General features: G+C 36.3%; 2 protein-coding genes and 1 long non-coding RNA gene across 4 annotated transcripts in view; 2 read left to right on the top strand and 1 right to left on the bottom strand.

The window, feature by feature from the left end:
* The window catches only part of LOC149647178 (uncharacterized), a 33069-nt gene extending 13035 nt beyond the window's left edge, over positions 1-20034 (bottom strand). Inside the window, exons 1-4 of one of the 2 annotated variants that reach the window (XM_089850031.1) lie at positions 19746-20034; positions 19441-19658; positions 18474-18751; positions 15970-16949 (exon numbers count right to left, since the gene is read on the bottom strand). In XM_089850031.1, coding sequence (XP_089706157.1) covers positions 16640-16949; positions 18474-18751; positions 19441-19658; positions 19746-20004 — 1065 coding nt within the window. In that variant the 5' untranslated portion in view covers positions 20005-20034 and the 3' untranslated portion in view covers positions 15970-16639. Of the gene's footprint in view, positions 1-15969; positions 16950-18473; positions 18752-19440; positions 19659-19745 lie in introns of those variants that run through there. The other variant, XM_089850033.1, reaches the window with a different exon arrangement.
* LOC149647162 (uncharacterized) overlaps positions 1-20135 on the top strand; it is a 319264-nt gene that overhangs the window by 147745 nt on the left and 151384 nt on the right. The gene's annotated exons all lie outside the window — the stretch shown is intronic.
* LOC149647179 (uncharacterized) lies at positions 3470-6615 on the top strand. The gene is made up of 6 exons (XM_089850282.1): positions 3470-3857; positions 3923-3997; positions 4367-4456; positions 4531-4662; positions 4726-4857; positions 4922-6615. Exons 1-6 carry the CDS (start codon positions 3470-3472, stop codon positions 6613-6615), a joined length of 2511 nt encoding a protein of 836 aa, XP_089706408.1.

Genomic DNA, 20135 nt, shown 5'->3' with positions numbered 1-20135 from the left:
ATTATCAACCTCGTAATCAAAAATTTGTGGAAAACATAAAACGGTATTGAAAGAAGCATCATTCACAACGCATTTCGTGTTCGAAGTAAAAAACAATCGAAACGTTTTTGATCAACTACGTTACATTTTTTCGAAACGAAATTGAGCATTTAAAATTCCCAAAATCCCATAGGAATACATGGGAAAATGAATAGACCACCGAAACGAAATCAGTCGTTTAGCATACATTCTACCGACACGAAAAGCGTCATTTGAAAAACATTTCAAATTGTTAAAAACGTTTCGATAAATTTTAGCTAAATTTATCAAAATTGCTCTATGTTTCACCAAAAAAACTTTTAATTTAGCACCGATTAAGAATTTAGGATACATTTCTTAACGGTATATACTCCACCCAAGGGGGGGGGAGGGGGGTAAGGAGATCAACAAAGATTTTAACGGCATGATTGTAAAAATAACTCACTCTGACACGCTGAAGGGTCCGTTACCATTAGGTGCGGGAGGTTGCTACGTGCTCCCCATCCTCATTGTATGTTTTGATATGTTATGGAGGCAAGTACACAAAGGCTGACAAGAATACGCCAGATCTTGGAGATCAACCCCCTAAAAACTACTTATTGTACTATTTATTTTATTGTTCTTGGAATGCTGGAATTCCTTAATCCCTGGTTTCAGAGTTTGGACGAGATTGTTTGAAGAATGACGTCATCTTACAAACATGTTGAAACGCGCCCGTAAAGAATAACTTAATCCTTTTGTTAAGAAATACTCTTTGTAATCTCTTTTGTATTTTTAAAAAATAAATGTGTCACCTTTTTAATACTGTTTTCTTTTATTTCATATATTAAGTAATGGAGGGGGGGGTAAAAGAGAGGGGTAGGAACTATTGGTGATAAATAAATCGAATATTTCTATCATCATATTCATTCATCATCATGAACTCGGAGCTGCAGAGATATCATACTTTTTACTCCTGGCCACAAGATGGAAACTATAAAAAAGCTTTAAGTAGAGCGGGGTTTTATTCGTTACATACCGATGATCTAGTACAGTGCTTCGAATGCAACGGTATTTTATTAGCCTGGAAACCCACCGATAATCCTTACGAAGAACATTTGAAACATTTCCCCAAGTGCAACTTTATCAGAGGTAGGCACACAAAAAACATACCCTTTAGCATAGATGAAACAGAGACGTACACCAAGTCAATAAATAACAAAATCAAGACCGAGGAAAAAACACCTGAAAAACCCCAAGAAAACAAGGAAGAAATTTACCATACCTTTAAAGTTAAAACTACAGATCTCGAAAGATTAGTCTTGGAACTTTACGTTAAAAAACAACTAAACGCTTTGTATATCAAAGAAAAACTTAATGACTTACGTAAGATGTAAAAATAATATTAAAATTTATCATCTTCCTTATGAAGATAGAAGAAATTACTATAGGTTAAACCAAATGCAATTTAAAATGAAAATTGAAAAAATATCCTTATTGTTAGAACCTATACTTTTAAAGAAAATAAATAACTTTTTACTTTATATCATAGTCTTTATAAATTTATTCCTACAGAAGCATCCTTTGTTATAAGCTTTCAAAACTATAAGCCTACACAATCAATCAAATATTGACAGGTTGAGAAAAAAAGAGGGGAGTACGTAAAACCCGGTCCACGCCTTAACAGTGGCCGAGCATCTTGTTTCCCATGCATATTTATGGAATTACAGAGGATGTAAAATATTATTTTCGCTTTGGTCGGTGGCAAAGCAATTGATTCCAAAAAATATGTTGTTACACACAGATGGTGCACAGAACTAGGCATTATCTTCTATAAGTTCCGAATTGAAAAAGAGGAGGGGTTGCAAGAGCTGAAGAAACTCACTATCGACCAAACATCAAAGGTAAACCTAATTTAACAGTGGAACCTTGCGTTGACAAAGCATCCATTTACCGCCAAGGACGCTAAAATATGCCGCACAGAAACACACCACCAATTCAAATTTCCCACCAACAACATCACGTGACGTCATCAAACCCCCCCCCATCCCCCCAACCCATTCCTATTTCTAATTTAGTCTATGAGAGTTCCGTGATTTATGGCCTTTTGGGTGGGCACAGCAGAAATTACACTACCTCAGAAAAAGTTTAATTATTATATTAAAAAACTCTTAAGGCATGACTCAAGCAAAAATATATTAGCACGGTAGAATGTCATTAAGAAAATACACTATTATAGGTGCTATTTTAGACAAAATTTATATATAATGTAAGAAAACATCGTAGAAAAGTTACACTGCAATATATTCTGACATGGATAATAACATTTAAATGAAAGGCTAGTTGTAAAAAATGTAAGAAAAAATCCTAGAAAAATACACTATAATATATCCTGACAATTTTAGACAAAATTTATATACAATTTAAGAAAACATCCTAGAAAGTTACACTGTAATATATTCCGACATGAATAATAACATTTAAATGAACGGCTAGTTGTGAAACCCCCAAAAGGCCATAAATCACGCCCCCAAAAGGCCATAAATCACGGAACTCTCATAGACTAAATTAGAAATAGGAATGGGTTGGGGGATGGGGGGGGGTTTGATGACGTCACGTGATGTTGTTGGTGGGAAATTTGAATTGGTGGTGTGTTTCTGTGCGGCATATTTTAGCGTCCTTGGCGGTAAATGGATGCTTTGTCAACGCAAGGTTCCACTGTTAAATTAGGTTTACCTTTGATGTTTGGTCGATAGTGAGTTTCTTCAGCTCTTGCAACCCCTCCTCTTTTTCAATTCGGAACTTATAGAAGATAATGCCTAGTTCTGTGCACCATCTGTGTGTAACAACATATTTTTTGGAATCAATTGCTTTGCCACCGACCAAAGCGAAAATAATATTTTACATCCTCTGTAATTCCATAAATATGCATGGGAAACAAGATGCTCGGCCACTGTTAAGGCGTGGACCGGGTTTTACGTACTCCCCTCTTTTTTTCTCAACCTGTCAATATTTGATTGATTGTGTAGGCTTATAGTTTTGAAAGCTTATAACAAAGGATGCTTCTGTAGGAATAAATTTATAAAGACTATGAGCCCGGTTACATGGGCCTTCGAAGAGCGCTTTATCGAAAGGCGCTTTTAACCCGCCCTCATGTAACACCTGGAAAACCGGTTTTCACGAAAAATTTTCGAGATAAAGCGCTTTAACGAAAACTACCTCGGACAAGCGGTTTTCGTCGATAAAGCGCCTTTCCGCGGGGTTAAACCGCCTTTCCTTAGTCATGTAACTACAAAAGCGATTTTCATGGAAAAACAAGAAATCCCTTATGCGGGAATTTTTCTACTATAGAGGCTTATTCGCTTAAACAACTTGTTACGAGTTCATCTCCAGTACTGAACTGTATTTTGCCAAGTGTGCCAGGATTTTTTTACAAACCGTCTTAAGAAAAATTTAAATCTTAATTTTGATAATGAAGGAAAAAAACCCAAACGAGGATGAATCAACAAAGAGAATAAGTTGGAGTAATGAACAAACGGTTACCCTATTAAGTGTTATTGGGGAACTAAATATTCTTCAAGCACTGGACGGAAAAAAACATCGAAATAAAGATGTTTTTAAACGAGTGGAAATGGAGATGGCCGCTAGAGGGGTTAATTTTACATGGGAGCAGATCAGGTGTCGATTTAAACATTTAAAATCTAAGTATTTGGTCGCGAAAAAAAACAATAATACTTCCGGAAGAGCTCCATCAAATACACCATTTTATAACGAAATGAATGAAATTTTTGGTTGGCGGCCTCTAGCTAAATCATCAGAAGGAGGCGTAGATAGCGCACTTCGTGAAGACTCAAGTTTAGGTATTTATATTCATAATATCAGATAAATTTTTATTTTTGAGCGATATTGCAATTGTAAAAATCAGAATTTGGAACGTTTTTAGATGAGAATGACTCAGGAATTACGAATAAAAAAGTGAAAATCAGCTTATCAACTATTGGTAATAGCTCTAATAAAAAATTTCTACTTAAATGACTCGCCATTTCGTGTAAAAAATACGGAACGTAGCGTGCCTTACCATAAGTTTATAAGATATGTTCCATAAGTATGACACTGCGGTTACTGTGAGCTAGTCGTGGCGTGACGTAGTTGAAACGTCTAAAGCGAACCTGGTGAGGCCGTGTCAATGGTTTAGTATACCGACAAAATAGGGAAGTGGACTGTAAAACCTCGTATAGTCCATTCTCGCGTTGTTCTCGAACTAGCTCTCCGTATATTTAGCAATACAAGTATATGAAGTGTCATGCTTATGGAACATATCTTTAAAACTTATGACTTTCTATTCTAACTTATAACTATTAAAAATAAGAGCACCAGGAAGAAATTTTGGAGCCAGATTATGGTGATATGTCGGAGTCCGATGGTGAAATAAAACAACTTCCAGAATTGAAAGGCTCAAGTAAGTAAAATGACAAAAACTTAAACTTAACTTTTATTACCTATACATTGACATCACTGATTCTGAAATTAAAGACAAACGGAAAAGTAATTCTAAAATCACACCCAACACAAGTGGCGAATTAAATGACGAATTACAGGTTGACGACGAAGAAGCCGGTCCAAGTACCAGAAATACATCAAATTTACAGGCTGCCCAAAAATATAGTACGAATAACACACTTTCTTCCATAAAATTTAAATAACTTATTTATAAAACTTCTATTAAAGACAAGCGAAAAAGTAATTCTAAAATAACACCCAACACAAGTGGCGAACTAAATGACGAATTACACGTTGACGACGAAGAAGCCGGTCCAAGTACCAGAAATACAACAAATTTACAGGCTGCCCAAAAATATAGTACGAATAACACACTTTCTTCCATAAATTTAAATAACTTATTTATAAAACTTCTATATACTAGAAAGTAGAGCTAAGCCCTTATCAACTAACGAAAAAGCTCTTATGAGCTATGCCAACGAAATGGGAAAACAAAATGATGCTAGACAAAAAAATTACCAGAATTGGGCTGAGAAGCAATTGGAAAAGCAGAGGGAATGGGAGCAACAACAGATTAGACAGTTCAACGAAGAATCGAGGAACCAAATGAAATATTTTCATAATATGGTTCAACAGCTATTTGTTCAATCAGGGAGTCGAGATTTATTCAAACCACCAGCCTCAAGTTCTCCACCACTTATTAATATGCAAAACTTGGATGAGAATATTTTTTCTGTGAGCACACATTCCGTTTCCGTCGACAGCACTCAATCCGTTCCTGTTGGCAGCACTCAATCCGTTTCAGTCACTGGCAAGCCACCCATTCTCGTGACTCGCAAGCCGCCCATTCTCACAACCCGCAAGCAGTCCGATCTCGTCACAATCACCCATTCGCTTCCCGTCGATGACACTCAATCGATTCCCATGGCCAGTAAGAAGTCCGTTCCTAAGTCGATACCTGTGGCCAACACTCAATCGATTCCCGTGGCCAAAACTAAATCAATTTCTGTGCCCAGTAAGGAGTCCGATCCCGTCACCAGTACCGCTTCGCTTTCCGTCGATGGCACCCATTCCCTAACTGTCACCGGCACTCAATCTATTCTCGTGGCCAGTAAGGAGTCCGATCCCGTCACCAGTACCGCTTCGCTTCCCGTCGATGGCACCCATTCCCTAACTGTCACCGGCACTCAATCTATTCTCGTGGCCAGTAAGGAGTCCGATCCCGTCACCAGTACCGCTTCGCTTCCCGTCGATGGCACCCATTCCCTAACTGTCACCGGCACTCAATCTATTCTCGTGGCCAGTAAGGAGTCCGATCCCGTCACCAGTACCGCTTCGCTTCCCGTCGATGGCACCCATTCCCTAACTGTCACCGGCACTCAATCTATTCTCGTGGCCAGTAAGGAGTCCGATCCCGTCACCAGTACCGCTTCGCTTCCCGTCGATGGCACCCATTCCCTAACTGTCACCGGCACTCAATCTATTCCCATCGCCAGCAATAAACCACTTTCCTTACCCAACGGTATTACCGTTTGTGAGGTCATAAATAGTTCCCAAACTAAAATTTCCGCAAAGAAAAACACTACCAAGCGTAAGAGTAAGACTACTCCTTCAGTTTCAAATTACCAACACAACACTCCTCCGCTATTTAATTACCAAAACACTACTGTACCAGCGTTTAATTACCAAAACACTACTGTACCAGCGTTTAATTACCAAAACAGTGCAGTACCAGCGTTTAATTACCAAAACAGTACAGTACCAGCGATTAATTACCAAAGCAGTGCTTCTCCAGCATTTAATTATCAAAGAAGTGCTTCTCCAGTGTTTAATTATCAAAGAAGTGCTTCTCCAGTGTTTAATTATCAAAGAAATGCTTCTCCAGTGTTTAATTACCAAAGCAGCGCTGCTCCAGCGTTTAATTACCAAAACAGCGCTGCCCCAGTATTTAATTACCAAAGAAGTGTTTCACCAAGCCCACGCTTAAATTCTCCAACACCGAGAAACATCCTTGGAAGTCCACCGAGTTTCCCATTTGACAACAGAAATGAAAACACGTTGACAGCGCCCAACAGATGGTCTTATTATCAAAACCCAGATTTAAAACCAAGCCAATAATTTTTCCACCTTTAATTTATTAACTGCTTTTGTAATTGAAGGATATACAAATTAAAAAAAATTGTGCAATGGATTTAATTTTGAATATTTTGTACAAATTTAACAAGCAAATTGAGAACTCTCTCTCAATGGAAAATTAGTTGCTAAGTAATCTTTCAAAGCTAATCGAGCAGTTATTGCATCTGCGTCTTCAAAATTGGTTTCTCTGGATTTCGGCTGAGGGTACATTTTTTTTTTAATTTCTTCAATTTCGTCAAGCCACCTTGGCTGAAAGGTATCTGTTTTCAGCCCTTCAACAAAATTGTGTAGGGCACAACACGTGGCGATTACGTCCGGGGCCAAAGAAAAGTGTATATCCATTCTTTTCATAACCATCCGCCATCTTCCCTTTAGCCTACCGAATGTTGTTTCCACTGTCATTCGAGCAGAACTCATATAAACGTTGAACGACTCTTGTTCTTTAGTTAAAAAAGCATCATTTTTAAAGGCTTTCATTAACCAAGGTAACAACGGGTAAGCAGGGTCGCCCAAAATCATCAACGGAACATATACGCCATTAATTAATCGCGTAGTCTAAAGTAACATAGCAAAGAAAACGAATTATTTTAAATATAAATTTAAATACCGAAATATTATAAACGCCTACCTTTGGTAAGAGATGCGACTTTTTGTAAATTTCCGATTCTTTCAAAACTTGGGCATCGTGGGCGCTACCGGGGACCTTACAGCTAATATTGCGGATCCTATATAGTAAATACAAGAATTAGCAAATTTTATTATCAGTAATCATGGCGGGTTTAACACTACGTAGTTCACCAATCTATAGTGAATATGTAATGGGGTGATATATTTTACCGTAATTTGTTATCCACTACTGCTTGCAAAACATATGACGCATATTGCTTCCTGTTTATGAAGTCCCTATAAATTTTAACATATATATTTTTCATGTCATTGAGATGTGAATTGTACGTTTTACAAAGTCAGTTATACCTATGTCCTTCTTCGGGGGGTATTATAGGAATATGAGTTCCATCGATGGCACCATAAACTTGTGGAATTGCATATTGCAATTCGTATTCTTTTGAAATTTGGATGGCTTCATCTTCATTAGGGAAAGATATGAATTCCGAGAGCATTTCACGTGAAATTAAAAGGCAAAACATTCTAAATATTTTAATTACTGTGGCCTTATGGACACCAAACAGGTTCGCAACCACGCGAAATTCACAGCAGCTGGCTAACTTAAACACAGCTATTCCTATCCGTTTTCTAACTGGTACAGGTTCCCTTACATAATGTTCGCTTGGTTTCATACCGTCGCACACTCTGTCACAAAATTGATCAAAACCTTCTTTCGACATTCTAAAGTTTTCGACCCAATCATCATCGTCAAAGTTCATGTTAACTATTCTGGTCCACCAATCACCGCTTCGTACCTTCATCCAGAATCGTTTCCTCTTTTTTTCCCGAAATAAAAAATTGCCGATTTCTGCATTTCTCTCCGAACTAATTAGTCCAGATTCATAAATGAAATCGTAAGTGGGAAGAATGCCACTTTTTAAAATTTGGGCAACTACGGATCTTCGTTGTTTAATTAGTTTATCAAATAGTAACCGAATTCTTAATTGAGTTTGAAGTTGAAATTGTATTGTCAAAATCAATACCTTTACTAAATTATGTAATGAAATATCCATGATCATACCTAAAGCTTTCTCAAAATTCCTAACTATTCTCACAAGGAGCTGGGACCGACTGACAAACCCGGCAATTTGAAAACACGATAAGTTCCCCAAAATCGAGAGTGGGAAAACCGAGGGTTTCACGAAGAGCGCGCATGTAACAATAAGCATGTTTTCAAAAGCGCCTTTCGCAAACGCGCCTTTCGTCCGTCCTACGATAAAGCGCTCTTCGAAGGCCCATGTAACCGGGCTCTATGATATAAAGTAAAAAGTTATTTATTTTCTTTAAAAGTATAGGTTCTAACAATAAGGATATTTTTTCAATTTTCATTTTAAATTGCATTTGGTTTAACCTATAGTAATTTCTTCTATCTTCATAAGGAAGATGATAAATTTTAATATTATTTTTAAATCTTACGTAAGTCATTAAGTTTTTCTTTGATATACAAAGCGTTTAGTTGTTTTTTAACGTAAAGTTCCAAGACTAATCTTTCGAGATCTGTAGTTTTAACTTTAAAGGTATGGTAAATTTCTTCCTTGTTTTCTTGGGGTTTTTCAGGTGTTTTTTCCTCGGTCTTGATTTTGTTATTTATTGACTTGGTGTACGTCTCTGTTTCATCTATGCTAAAGGGTATGTTTTTTGTGTGCCTACCTCTGATAAAGTTGCACTTGGGGAAATGTTTCAAATGTTCTTCGTAAGGATTATCGGTGGGTTTCCAGGCTAATAAAATACCGTTGCATTCGAAGCACTGTACTAGATCATCGGTATGTAACGAATAAAACCCCGCTCTACTTAAAGCTTTTTTATAGTTTCCATCTTGTGGCCAGGAGTAAAAAGTATGATATCTCTGCAGCTCCGAGTTCATGATGATGAATGAATATGATGATAGAAATATTCGATTTATTTATCACCAATAGTTCCTACCCCTCTCTTTTACCCCCCCCTCCATTACTTAATATATGAAATAAAAGAAAACAGTATTAAAAAGGTGACACATTTATTTTTTAAAAATACAAAAGAGATTACAAAGAGTATTTCTTAACAAAAGGATTAAGTTATTCTTTACGGGCGCGTTTCAACATGTTTGTAAGATGACGTCATTCTTCAAACAATCTCGTCCAAACTCTGAAACCAGGGATTAAGGAATTCCAGCATTCCAAGAACAATAAAATAAATAGTACAATAAGTAGTTTTTAGGGGGTTGATCTCCAAGATCTGGCGTATTCTTGTCAGCCTTTGTGTACTTGCCTCCATAACATATCAAAACATACAATGAGGATGGGGAGCACGTAGCAACCTCCCGCACCTAATGGTAACGGACCCTTCAGCGTGTCAGAGTGAGTTATTTTTACAATCATGCCGTTAAAATCTTTGTTGATCTCCTTACCCCCCTCCCCCCCCCCTTGGGTGGAGTATATACCGTTAAGAAATGTATCCTAAATTCTTAATCGGTGCTAAATTAAAAGTTTTTTTGGTGAAACATAGAGCAATTTTGATAAATTTAGCTAAAATTTATCGAAACGTTTTTAACAATTTGAAATGTTTTTCAAATGACGCTTTTCGTGTCGGTAGAATGTATGCTAAACGACTGATTTCGTTTCGGTGGTCTATTCATTTTCCCATGTATTCCTATGGGATTTTGGGAATTTTAAATGCTCAATTTCGTTTCGAAAAAATGTAACGTAGTTGATCAAAAACGTTTCGATTGTTTTTTACTTCGAACACGAAATGCGTTGTGAATGATGCTTCTTTCAATACCGTTTTATGTTTTCCACAAATTTTTGATTACGAGGTTGATAATTTTGATAAATATAGTACGTATTAGGTTAATGCTTCGGTTTAATGATATGTTGTATCTCAGCTAACGCTACAAAAACATAACTTGTTGAGACTTGTCCGGATAATGCCCTCAGGGCAACCACCTGGAATCAATTAAATCTTTGGTGGTAGGATGGGCCACCAATTAACAAAGCAATAAATCACTCTAAATACAAATTCCATTCATAGCAATACAAATGGTACGACACCCACCCCCCAAAGACCCTAAGATACGTCTGAACGTGTTTACTTATAAATAAAAAAAAACAGATGGGGATAAAGGTTTACCCTCGCTCCCCTTGTAATGTCATAAAACCTGGTGGGTGTTCCAATTAAAGAAAGGACAAAATAAATTCCATTGATAACAATACAACTGGTTCGACCACGCCCCCAAAAGCCATTACGACACGTCTGAACGTGTTTACCTATAAGTAAAAAAAACAGATTGGGATAAATTCTTTTGTTATGAACCATGTTCGACCCCCTCCTCCCCCTTAATGTCATATAACACACACCTGGGTGGCCAAAAGGGGATTTTGTAAACCATAGAGAGTCATTTCACTTCCGAACTCTGGAGAGAAAGGTTGGTGACAAGGTTAGTAAGAAATCACGTGTTTCCTCCTATGCACCTTACGTAATATGTAATTCTTGTTTTGGTAAAAATGTCCCTTAAAATGTGTGCTAAATAGAAAACATAAGAGACAGTCTAGCCATATTCGTGTATACTTTACTCGGAAATGTTAAGATCGGTAAAAGTTTTAGCATAATAAGTAATATTCCGGTATATTTCATTCATCTGACCACATCTCTTTCGGTATGGCCGAAAATGTTCATGAAAACCTCAAAAAACTAGGGTATGCCCCCATGCCACGTACGGGTCATCTACATTGCCCTCATTGTGCTGGGACTTTAAAAGACGTGCCTGACTGCGGCCAATTAAATTATTTCTGCACATCACGTGACTGTGCGCACTTCAGACGTTGTGTTTTAGTTCAATCTAAAAACCTTATCCGTATGTCGACCCATAAAGAGCGAAGACATCTTCTTGACGAGCGAAACTTTTGTACTCTGTGCGGTGAGTTTAAATACCGGATTAAGGACTTGTGCCCGTGTTACAAATGGACAGATGATTCACCAGAGATTTAAATCAGGTACGGCAGTGACTTTCGAGATGAAATAGAATTGTGGAAGCATCATAGTTCAACTTTTGCTTCATAAAAAAAAGGGTATGTTTCACTTTGCATCATAACAATGTTTGTATTTTAGTCGATATTCATGTGTACTTTAGTATTATTCGTATGAAGTTCAGTATTAATGTCTAATAAGCCACTTGTGCATGGTAAAATTGGTGTTTTTTTTAGGTAGTATTATATAAATGCCAGTATTTTAATCAATATTCATGGGTATTTTAGTAGTAGTCAGCTATAACCTTTGCATGTATTTTATATAAATCACGTGTAATTTAGTATTGTTTGTATTAAGTTCAGCATTAGTATATAATAAGACACTTGTGCATGGTAAAATTGGTGTTTTTTAAGGTAGTATTATATAAATGCCAGTATTTTATTCAATATTCATGTGTATTTTAGTAGTAATCAGCTATAACTTTTGCATGTATTTTATATAAATCCCTTGTAGCTTTGTATTATTCGTATGAAATTCAGTATTTCTCGTATGAAATTCAGTATTAGTTTCTAATAAGCCACTTGCGCAGGGTAAAATTGGTGTTTTTTAAGGTAGTATTATATAAATGCCAGTATTTTATTCAATATTCATGTGTATTTTAGTAGTAGTCAGCTATAACTTTTGCATGTAGTTTATATAAATCACGTCTGGTGTTTTTTAAGGTAGTATTATATAAATGCCAGTATTTTATTCAATATTCATGTGTATTTTAGTAGTAATCAGCTATAACTTTTGCATGTATTTTATATAAATCCCTTGTAGTCTAGTATTATTCGTATGAAATTCAGTATTAGTTTCTAATAAACCACTTGTGTAGGGTAAAATTGGTGTTTTTTCAGGTTGTTTTATATAAATGCTCGTATTTTTAATCAATATTCATGTGTATTTTAGTAGTAGTCAGCATAACCGTTGCATGTATTTTATATAAATCACGTGGAATTTAGTATTAATCGTATGAAAATCAGTATTAGTTTCTAATAAGCCACTTGTGCATGGTAAAATTGGTGTTTTTTAAGGTTGTTTTATATAAATGCTCTTATTTTATTCAATATTCATGTGTATTTTAGTAGTAGTCAGCATAAACTTTGCATGTATTTTATATAAATCCCTTGTAGCTTTGTATTATTCGTATGAAATTCAGTATTAATTTCTAATAAGCCACTTGTGCATGGTAAAATTGGTGTTTTTTTAGGTAGTATTATATAAATGATCGTATTTTAATCAATAATCATGGGTATTTTAGTAGTATTCGAAAGAAAAAACTGTAGTAATATTTCTATGAAAAATCAGATTTTCGTGCTCATTAAATGATGTTCTAAACCTAATACAAACTCTAATTCTTCCGCCTATACAACTAAAATAACCTAGCATAAGCCTACCAGGATCTAACATAGAATAACTTAACATAAGACTATATTTTTGCAGCATTTACCAAGAATAAACCTAACAAAAGCCTATGCTTCAAGAATTACTATAGCATAAGCCTAAGATTTAGACACGTGACGTCATTAAAATGCGTCTGTTCGTGTTTACCTATAAATAAAAAGGCGATGGGGATAAATTCCATTCGTTACGCTTTAGCCACGCCCCCTTTTAAGGTCCTAAACCACCCTGTATGTAGCCAATAAAGGACAATAAAAAAAAGACAAGCATCAGTCAATATACCCTCAGGCTAAATATCAACCCGTACTCTGAAGAAAACCGCGCAAATGCACTCGTTAGACTATGGGCATGAATGTTATGCCGTTTTCGGGGTGATACGAGCCAAGCCTAGTTTTGACAAAAAAAAGGAACCATTGTTAGCATCTCGGAAGACGTTTTGAAGGAATTTATGGAGGAGTAGACGGAGATCTACACTGTTAAAAAAAAAGGTATTTTGAAGGTACTAGAAAATACCCCCGGGACCTTTTTAGTACCCATGAACGTATTTTATTAGTTGTCTCACAGTGCGGGTATTAAATGATTTCGAAAAAGGTATTTCGGGAAAATAAGGTATGTAATGAAACCTTTTAGAGTTTCAGCGCTTCTGGCGGTATTTTATCGTACCCTGGATGTAGAAAAGGACTTAACAGATCCCTTTAGAGGGATTTTTTAGCTCCGGTCTGCTGATTATTTCTAACACTACTAGAGTAAAGTATAATACATGATATAATACTTCTAGTCCAAATTCTCTAACACTGCTCACTTCACCATTAGCACTAGTAATGACAGCGCAGAAGGAATCGCTGTTGGAATATTATATATAAGCATAAAGAAAAGTTTCGGTTAGGTTTAGTTTTAGGTCTTCCACCTAATAGGGTAGTGGTTTTCTACCCGAGATTTAAATTTCAATCGCAAGCATCCTTGCTAGTGGTTTTTCTTAAATATTTAAATAGATATAATTAATATTAATTATTTTCTTCTACAGTTATGTACATTAGCATACGTTACATCATTTAAATTTCGTACAATTAAAATATAAGGTATACATAATTAATATGAAGATTTGAATCCGAGCGTACGCCTTCAGTCGCCATTCAGAAAATATCCATGTATATGTGACCCTCAATTACTATTTTGATGTAACAGTGCCACACCTTCCTTAACAAGGGGTAAGCAAAACTTGGGCAAATCTATAGCGGTTGATCCCTTGCTTACTTTCATGATCCTGTAAGCCTACAGCACAGACACTAAAAGGCGAGATGGATGACAAAAATTTACACTCGTGCTGCGAGCCTACAGACACTAAAAGGCGAGAAGGAAGGGAAAATTTTACCCTCGCGTCTTTCCGTCTCAGTAACATAGAAGTGGTCTATTGCTTACCTTGTCTAAGAATGATTCAAGCCCGTGGTAATTAAGGAAAAGCTTACCAGTTTCAAATGTGCCGCCTATATTTCTGATGGCGCGAAAATATAATTTAGTTCTGTTTGTGGGTTTTATTTGACACCTAATTCGGTATCTCAAAATACCTTTAAAAGTATATTTTCGAACCTTTCTGAGTATTAACAGGTACCCCTTTCGGTAATAAGGAGTACCTTTCAAAATTTTAAAGTATTATTCTGACCTTTGTTGCCTTGTTCGGGTTTAAATGATACCTATTTCGGTATCACAAAATACCTTGATAAAGAGGTATTTTAGAGTACCTTTACACAACGGTATTTTGTAGTACCTTTATAGGTACGTCTGGAGATGCATCGAAAAATTCCTTTAAAGGTTCTAGACAGTACGGTTATTTTTTACAGTGTATTCAGCGTTGGAAACTGGCGACTTGGGTAATTATCGTTACTTAAACTTGAAAATAAAAGTAACCGTTATGGAGGGGAATATAGTATTCAACGAGGATAGCGTCTTCACTCTAACAAAGGCCGAGACAGGGAAACTGAACGAGAAATTTAGTTTTATGAAATTTCACTACAACCTTTTAATGATCAAGTTATAAAATGCATGTACGAAGCTATTGTAAAACGCCTAGGATCTACCATAGAATAACCTAGCATATAAGTATATTTTTGTAGCATTTACCAAAGAATCTAATACAGCATAAGCCTGCCAGGATCTACCATAGAATAAAACTATCTTTTTCATGATCTAATATAGCATAAGCCTATCTTTCACGACCTAATATAGCATAAACCTGGCATAAGCCCATCTTTCACGACCTAATATAGCATAAACCTGGCATAAGCCTATCTTTTCAAGATATTCCATAGAATAAGCCTAGCATAAGCCTATCTTTTCAGGATCTAGCATAGCATAAACCAACCAGGATCTAACATAGAATAAGCCTATCTTTCAAGATATTCCATAGAATAACCTAGCATAAGCCTACCAGGATTTAACATAGCATAAACCAACCAGGATCTAACATAGAATAAGCCTACCATAAGCCTATCTTTCAAGATATTCCATAGAATAACCTAGCATAAGCCTACCAGGATTTAACATAGCATAAGCCTGTCCCTACAGATACCAGCCACGTGACGTCATCAAGAAAACCACCACCAGGTGGCACAATAATTCAAATTTCCCGCCAAAACCATCACGTGACGTCATCAATTTCCCCCCCATCTCCTCCCCCCCCCCAACCCCAGGGATGTCTCTATAAACCCAAAACATTTTACCCCTCCCCCTCCCCACCCAAGGGATGGCTTTATAAACCCAAAACATTTTACCCCCCCCCCCCTGAAAGGGGGGGAAGGAAGGGGGGTAAAATTTTTGGGTTTATAAGGCCGTCCTTACTCTCTAATAAACAAATCTATTTCGTGATATTAATACACGGGTCAAGAAGGTTTTAATGTCTTTTGATTGTTAACATGAAAAATCAATTCGATAATGGCTTCAATCAATGTTAAAGTGTGTAACGGCGAATGAAAAAAAAAGCTTCATACGTTTTTCCAATATTCCTCTCTAATAGCCCTTTTCAAATGTCGTCGTAAATATGTATTGTGTTTAACCATCTTGTTTTCGTAAGACGAAACATCCTGGAAAAGTGTTTTTGGAAACATTATGAATATATACGATGTGGGTATTAGTCTGACATGCCCTGTTGTCTTTGTCGTCGTCGTAAGCGTAGTGCCAAAGTACCGCCTTTGGCAGTTGAAATTTTTCGTTCGCAGTTGAAGGGAGTGTGATTGGGAGAGGATTGTAGTGAAGTCATATTTTTCGTTTAAAATGATGGGGATTAAAATAGTAAGTTTAAGCATGACATTTTATTGTACTAGTAAGGTTAAGCATTGTTAATTGTGTTTCACGTTTGCTCGATATATTTAAAGCGAGAGAAAGGATTATGGGATTACAATAGTTTAAATGTAAAGTGTTATATTCTTGCTGTCTCCCTTTAAATTTAATTATGTCGTATAGTAAGCTAAGCTACGGTGATGCCGAAACGTTTTTACAACAAATTACAACCTAATTATTCACACTTGCTATTGTATTTAAATAATCAAAACCATAATATGCCCTTATATCCCGTCCCTCTATGTTATTATCCAATTTTGAAGCATTTGCGGTTTCTCTAGTAAGTTAATATTGCTGACATCATTTACATTATATGGTGGAAACTCCACTAAGTAACAATATTCGGTAATAGTTAGTATAGGGCGCTGTCGGTTAGCTGTGGCATAGGGGCTAGCCACCACCCCTCTATGCATTGTAAAGGCGTTAGATAAGTGGCAATAAGTCGCAAGATGACTTGGTCCAATTAGCTAGCTGATCTTATTTATATCTTGTTCAATGTTTGCTATCAAATACTAATTATACACGCATTTTTTTGACATATAGATATCATCACCTAAATTAATGTTCATTTTTAGATAGTTTTAACGCTTCCGCTGTTAATTTAATAATTTTCAACTGTCTTTTAAAAGGATTGCGTGTTCTTCTTGAGAGCCTTTGCAACTTTCCGCTTGTGCTTGGTCCTTCTTTTACATTTTTTAGGCAATTTCCTCTTGTTGTATCGGCCTAGTGAACTGAATGTTATTATAAAAAATGAAAGAACTGCAATTGACTCTCCGATGCAATAAATGATAAGAAACCAAACAACGTCAATAACTTTCAAGGGCCGCCATTTAACATTATCATCATCATCCGACGAAGGGAAAGCGTAATGGACGAATTCAGTACGTCTTTTGAATGGAGCCAATTGATACGTCTCCACGAATCGAGATATTCTACATAATGAAAGTTGTGAAGAATTTAACTGTGCATTTGAAGATAAAATTTGCGCGTGCGTTTCACCTTGGATATGTATAAATACTAACAGTAAAACAGTTCCGCTCTGGAATGCCCTTCCTGAGGACTTGGTGTCAACTAGCTCGATAAATCATTTTAAGTTGAAACTTCGAGCCTTTCTTAACATTTAATTTAGACCTTTATGTTTCCACTAAATTGTTATAATTGTAAAACGTTATAATCCCACTAATATGTTACCCAGTGATATCTCAGTGAAACTATTAATCCTAGTACTAAAGTTCCTATTGAAAGTGCCTATTGATTATATATATATAAAAAAAAATATTAATGTGTATTTGTTATTCCACCACTACTTATTGTACCTTGATTAATGTTATTATTTGTATTTTGTTATTCTGCCACTATTTTTGTACCTTCCCTTTTGGAGCTGTATGGCTGGCCCCAGCCCTAGCTCGACAATAAACGGAGCAAAAAAAAAAAAAAAAAAAACTAAAACATTATGGATTTCAAACTGCTACCTTCCACAACGCATTTATTCAGCAGAGAATAAAATCTTTATTGCAACCCTGCTGCCTGCTAAAACAAAAATCTTGATCGAGTGGGCTATGTTTAGAATAAAGGCTTTAGAGCTGACGCTCTTATTCGCTATCCTGCGAACCCGTTAAGCCTTGGCTAGCTAAGTTTATTCCTATTCATTTCAAAATTGAAGGAAGATAATGAATGCAAATCAGTGTTCAATTTAGTTTTATAATTAGTTTATAAATATTATCTTTCTCGCTTGATCCAAAAAATTCGATGTCTAAGGCTTAAACTAATCAAAGGGACTGGACCTTAAATATTTTTTGGGAACGAAAATATGCTACCCCGCAATATATCTTGGTCACATGACTTAGAGACGAAGCAACATTCCATAAGGTTTTTTATAAGACCAACTATTTGTACTTTTTGTCTTAGCGCATGCATAAAATATGAAACCCGCCAATCAGGATTCTAAGGAGAGTTCTAGTTCTTTTTCCCCACTAGAATTAGCTCATATCCGATGGTGTACCACATTTTTGGTGGCCAACTCTTGAGCCTAGTTGGGAATCCATAATACCAGAAGTAAGATAAGGGACTAGAAGTAAAGTGCTCTAGCATTGGTAATAGATCCTGGCATTAGTGACAAAATTTGGGGATTTTATGCGGCTTCCATCGCGCCTACACTAGAGAGAAAAAATTGGTCGAGTTCCAAAAAAGTTTCCTACCCCCTTCCCCTCAACCTAAAGCCGCGTAACACGGACGCGGGTGCTTGAATCTAGTTCGGCCGTCTACCACTACGTCTCACGTTTTGGAGGGGAAATTCAGAAACCACTACCAGAGGGCCAACTGTTGGCGTGTTATCAAGAATATTCACTTTCGCCAAGTGAAGAATTTGGCTACCTCGAAACTTCCAGTCCCTTATCTTACTTATGATAATACCTAAGTATTTATACATGTACAGTACATGGTTTGACACTACACACCTGCAGTTGAGTTGGTCCATTATTTGGTAGGAAACATTTCTGTTGGCGACTAATACGAGTGGTTGAGTGAAATAATGGTGGTTACTAAAATGAAACTTGGTTTCGTTTGGATTAAGCCGTGTTAAATATCTCAGATTATTCATAGTGTCGATGACAACCATATTTCCTTTTGACAGTCTCCTAGCTACAATAGTTTTGGATTCGGTCGACAAGAAGTATGTCGAATTTAGCAAAAGCAACTGACGTTTAAGTTTACGGTAACGTTTTTTTCGCAGGAACTGTGGTGGAATTTAAAAAATTGGAAATAAAATGTGTTTCAAAAAGGGTGCTACACCGGTAGGTTCTGTGGATGATTTGGAGTCGAAAATGATAATTTTGTCTTAAAGGGAGGGTGATGTGGAAAATCAAGGGATTTTTTATCGATTCTTCTACTAATTATAAGACCAGTCTGCATAGTGAAACATCCAGGAAATATGCCAAAACCATGACTGTTTTTTTTTAATTATAGGTCTTTTCTAGTTAAGGTTCTTAAACTATTTCTTGGAAAGTTAGAAAACAATTTTTAAAAATAAAAATAGATACATGATTTTAATCAAATGATTTTTTTAAAAAAATCACTTGATTTAAATCAAACAACCCTGATTTCTGACATTTCCTGTCGTCAAACGCGCTCCCTAGCCTTGAAAGAACAAGTCTCAGAAAAGGAACCTCGTAAGTTCCATAGACTTCTCGTTACGCAATAACTGACGTTTTAAATACGTTGTTGGGCCCATCCCTTTTTTATCCCAGACATCACTTGAGAAACTCGCGGAATTGTGCCTTCCAAGGAGGGGTATGACTTCCTGATATTACTGGCTATACAACTAATGCAGATAGGATAAAGATAACATATCTTGGATAAATTAAAGAGCACTGTATCTATTTATTACTATGGTGGAACTAAATTGACAAAAAAAGAAATATTTACGTTCCAAAACGGATATGTTGAAGGCGACGTGAGTCCAAGTACAATTTTGTAGTGAGGGCGCGACACGAGGTCATTGAAACAGTCAATGCTGCTTCCAGTCAGAAAAACATACTTCGTCTGAAGATTCGCGTTGTACATTGAAATCAGAAAGAAGACGGGAATTACCCACAATAAATGAAGTAAACGTTCCATATTTGAAGTCGGCAAAACGGATTTAGCTGGAGGTTAAAAATATAGTTATTTCACTTTTTGCAAGTTCAAATCGTAAAAATTTTAAATGGAATTATGTTCATGAAAAAACTTACGTTTCAGTAAAATATCGGCAAGTGATAAAAATATGTTGTCTTTGATTTGCTTCCAAAATGAGACGTCAAAGTTTTTAACGACTTGGTTTGAGGACCAGAGTATTGAAACCAAGATAGCCCCTGTTAATGTCATGATGTAAACGGATGGACGTAGACTGATAATAGCAGACGCGAATGGCGTGGATTTAACGTATCCACGCACTGAAAGTATTCCAGTTGACGTCGAGTCATAAGGAGATGTTATTTTATAACCGTCCATGTAATCGTAATTAGGAACTATTTTGGATATAACCACGTCCGCTTCCTTCAAAAAGACAAAAAAATTTATATAAATTTCGATTAAAACAAGAGGTTCGGGTAACATAAAATTATACCTTAAAAGAACGGCCT

This window comes from Phalangium opilio, unplaced genomic scaffold, assembly GCF_054372755.1.
Source record: "Phalangium opilio isolate 3A_F unplaced genomic scaffold, DU_Popi_V2 ptg000089l_1, whole genome shotgun sequence".
Lineage (NCBI taxonomy): Eukaryota > Metazoa > Arthropoda > Arachnida > Opiliones > Phalangiidae > Phalangium > Phalangium opilio.
The sequence above is the reverse complement of the archived record's forward strand: the minus strand, read 5'-3'. Positions and strand labels throughout refer to the sequence as shown.

Coding starts and splice junctions, on each gene's coding strand:
- LOC149647179 (XM_089850282.1), top strand. CDS start 3,470: ATGAAGGAAAAAAACCCAAACGAGGATGAATCAACAAAGAGAATAAGT. Junction 4,457..4,530: donor TCCAGAATTGAAAGGCTCAA/GTAAGTAAAATG, acceptor CTGAAATTAAAG/ACAAACGGAAAAGTAATTCT. Junction 4,663..4,725: donor ACAGGCTGCCCAAAAATATA/GTACGAATAACA, acceptor CTTCTATTAAAG/ACAAGCGAAAAAGTAATTCT.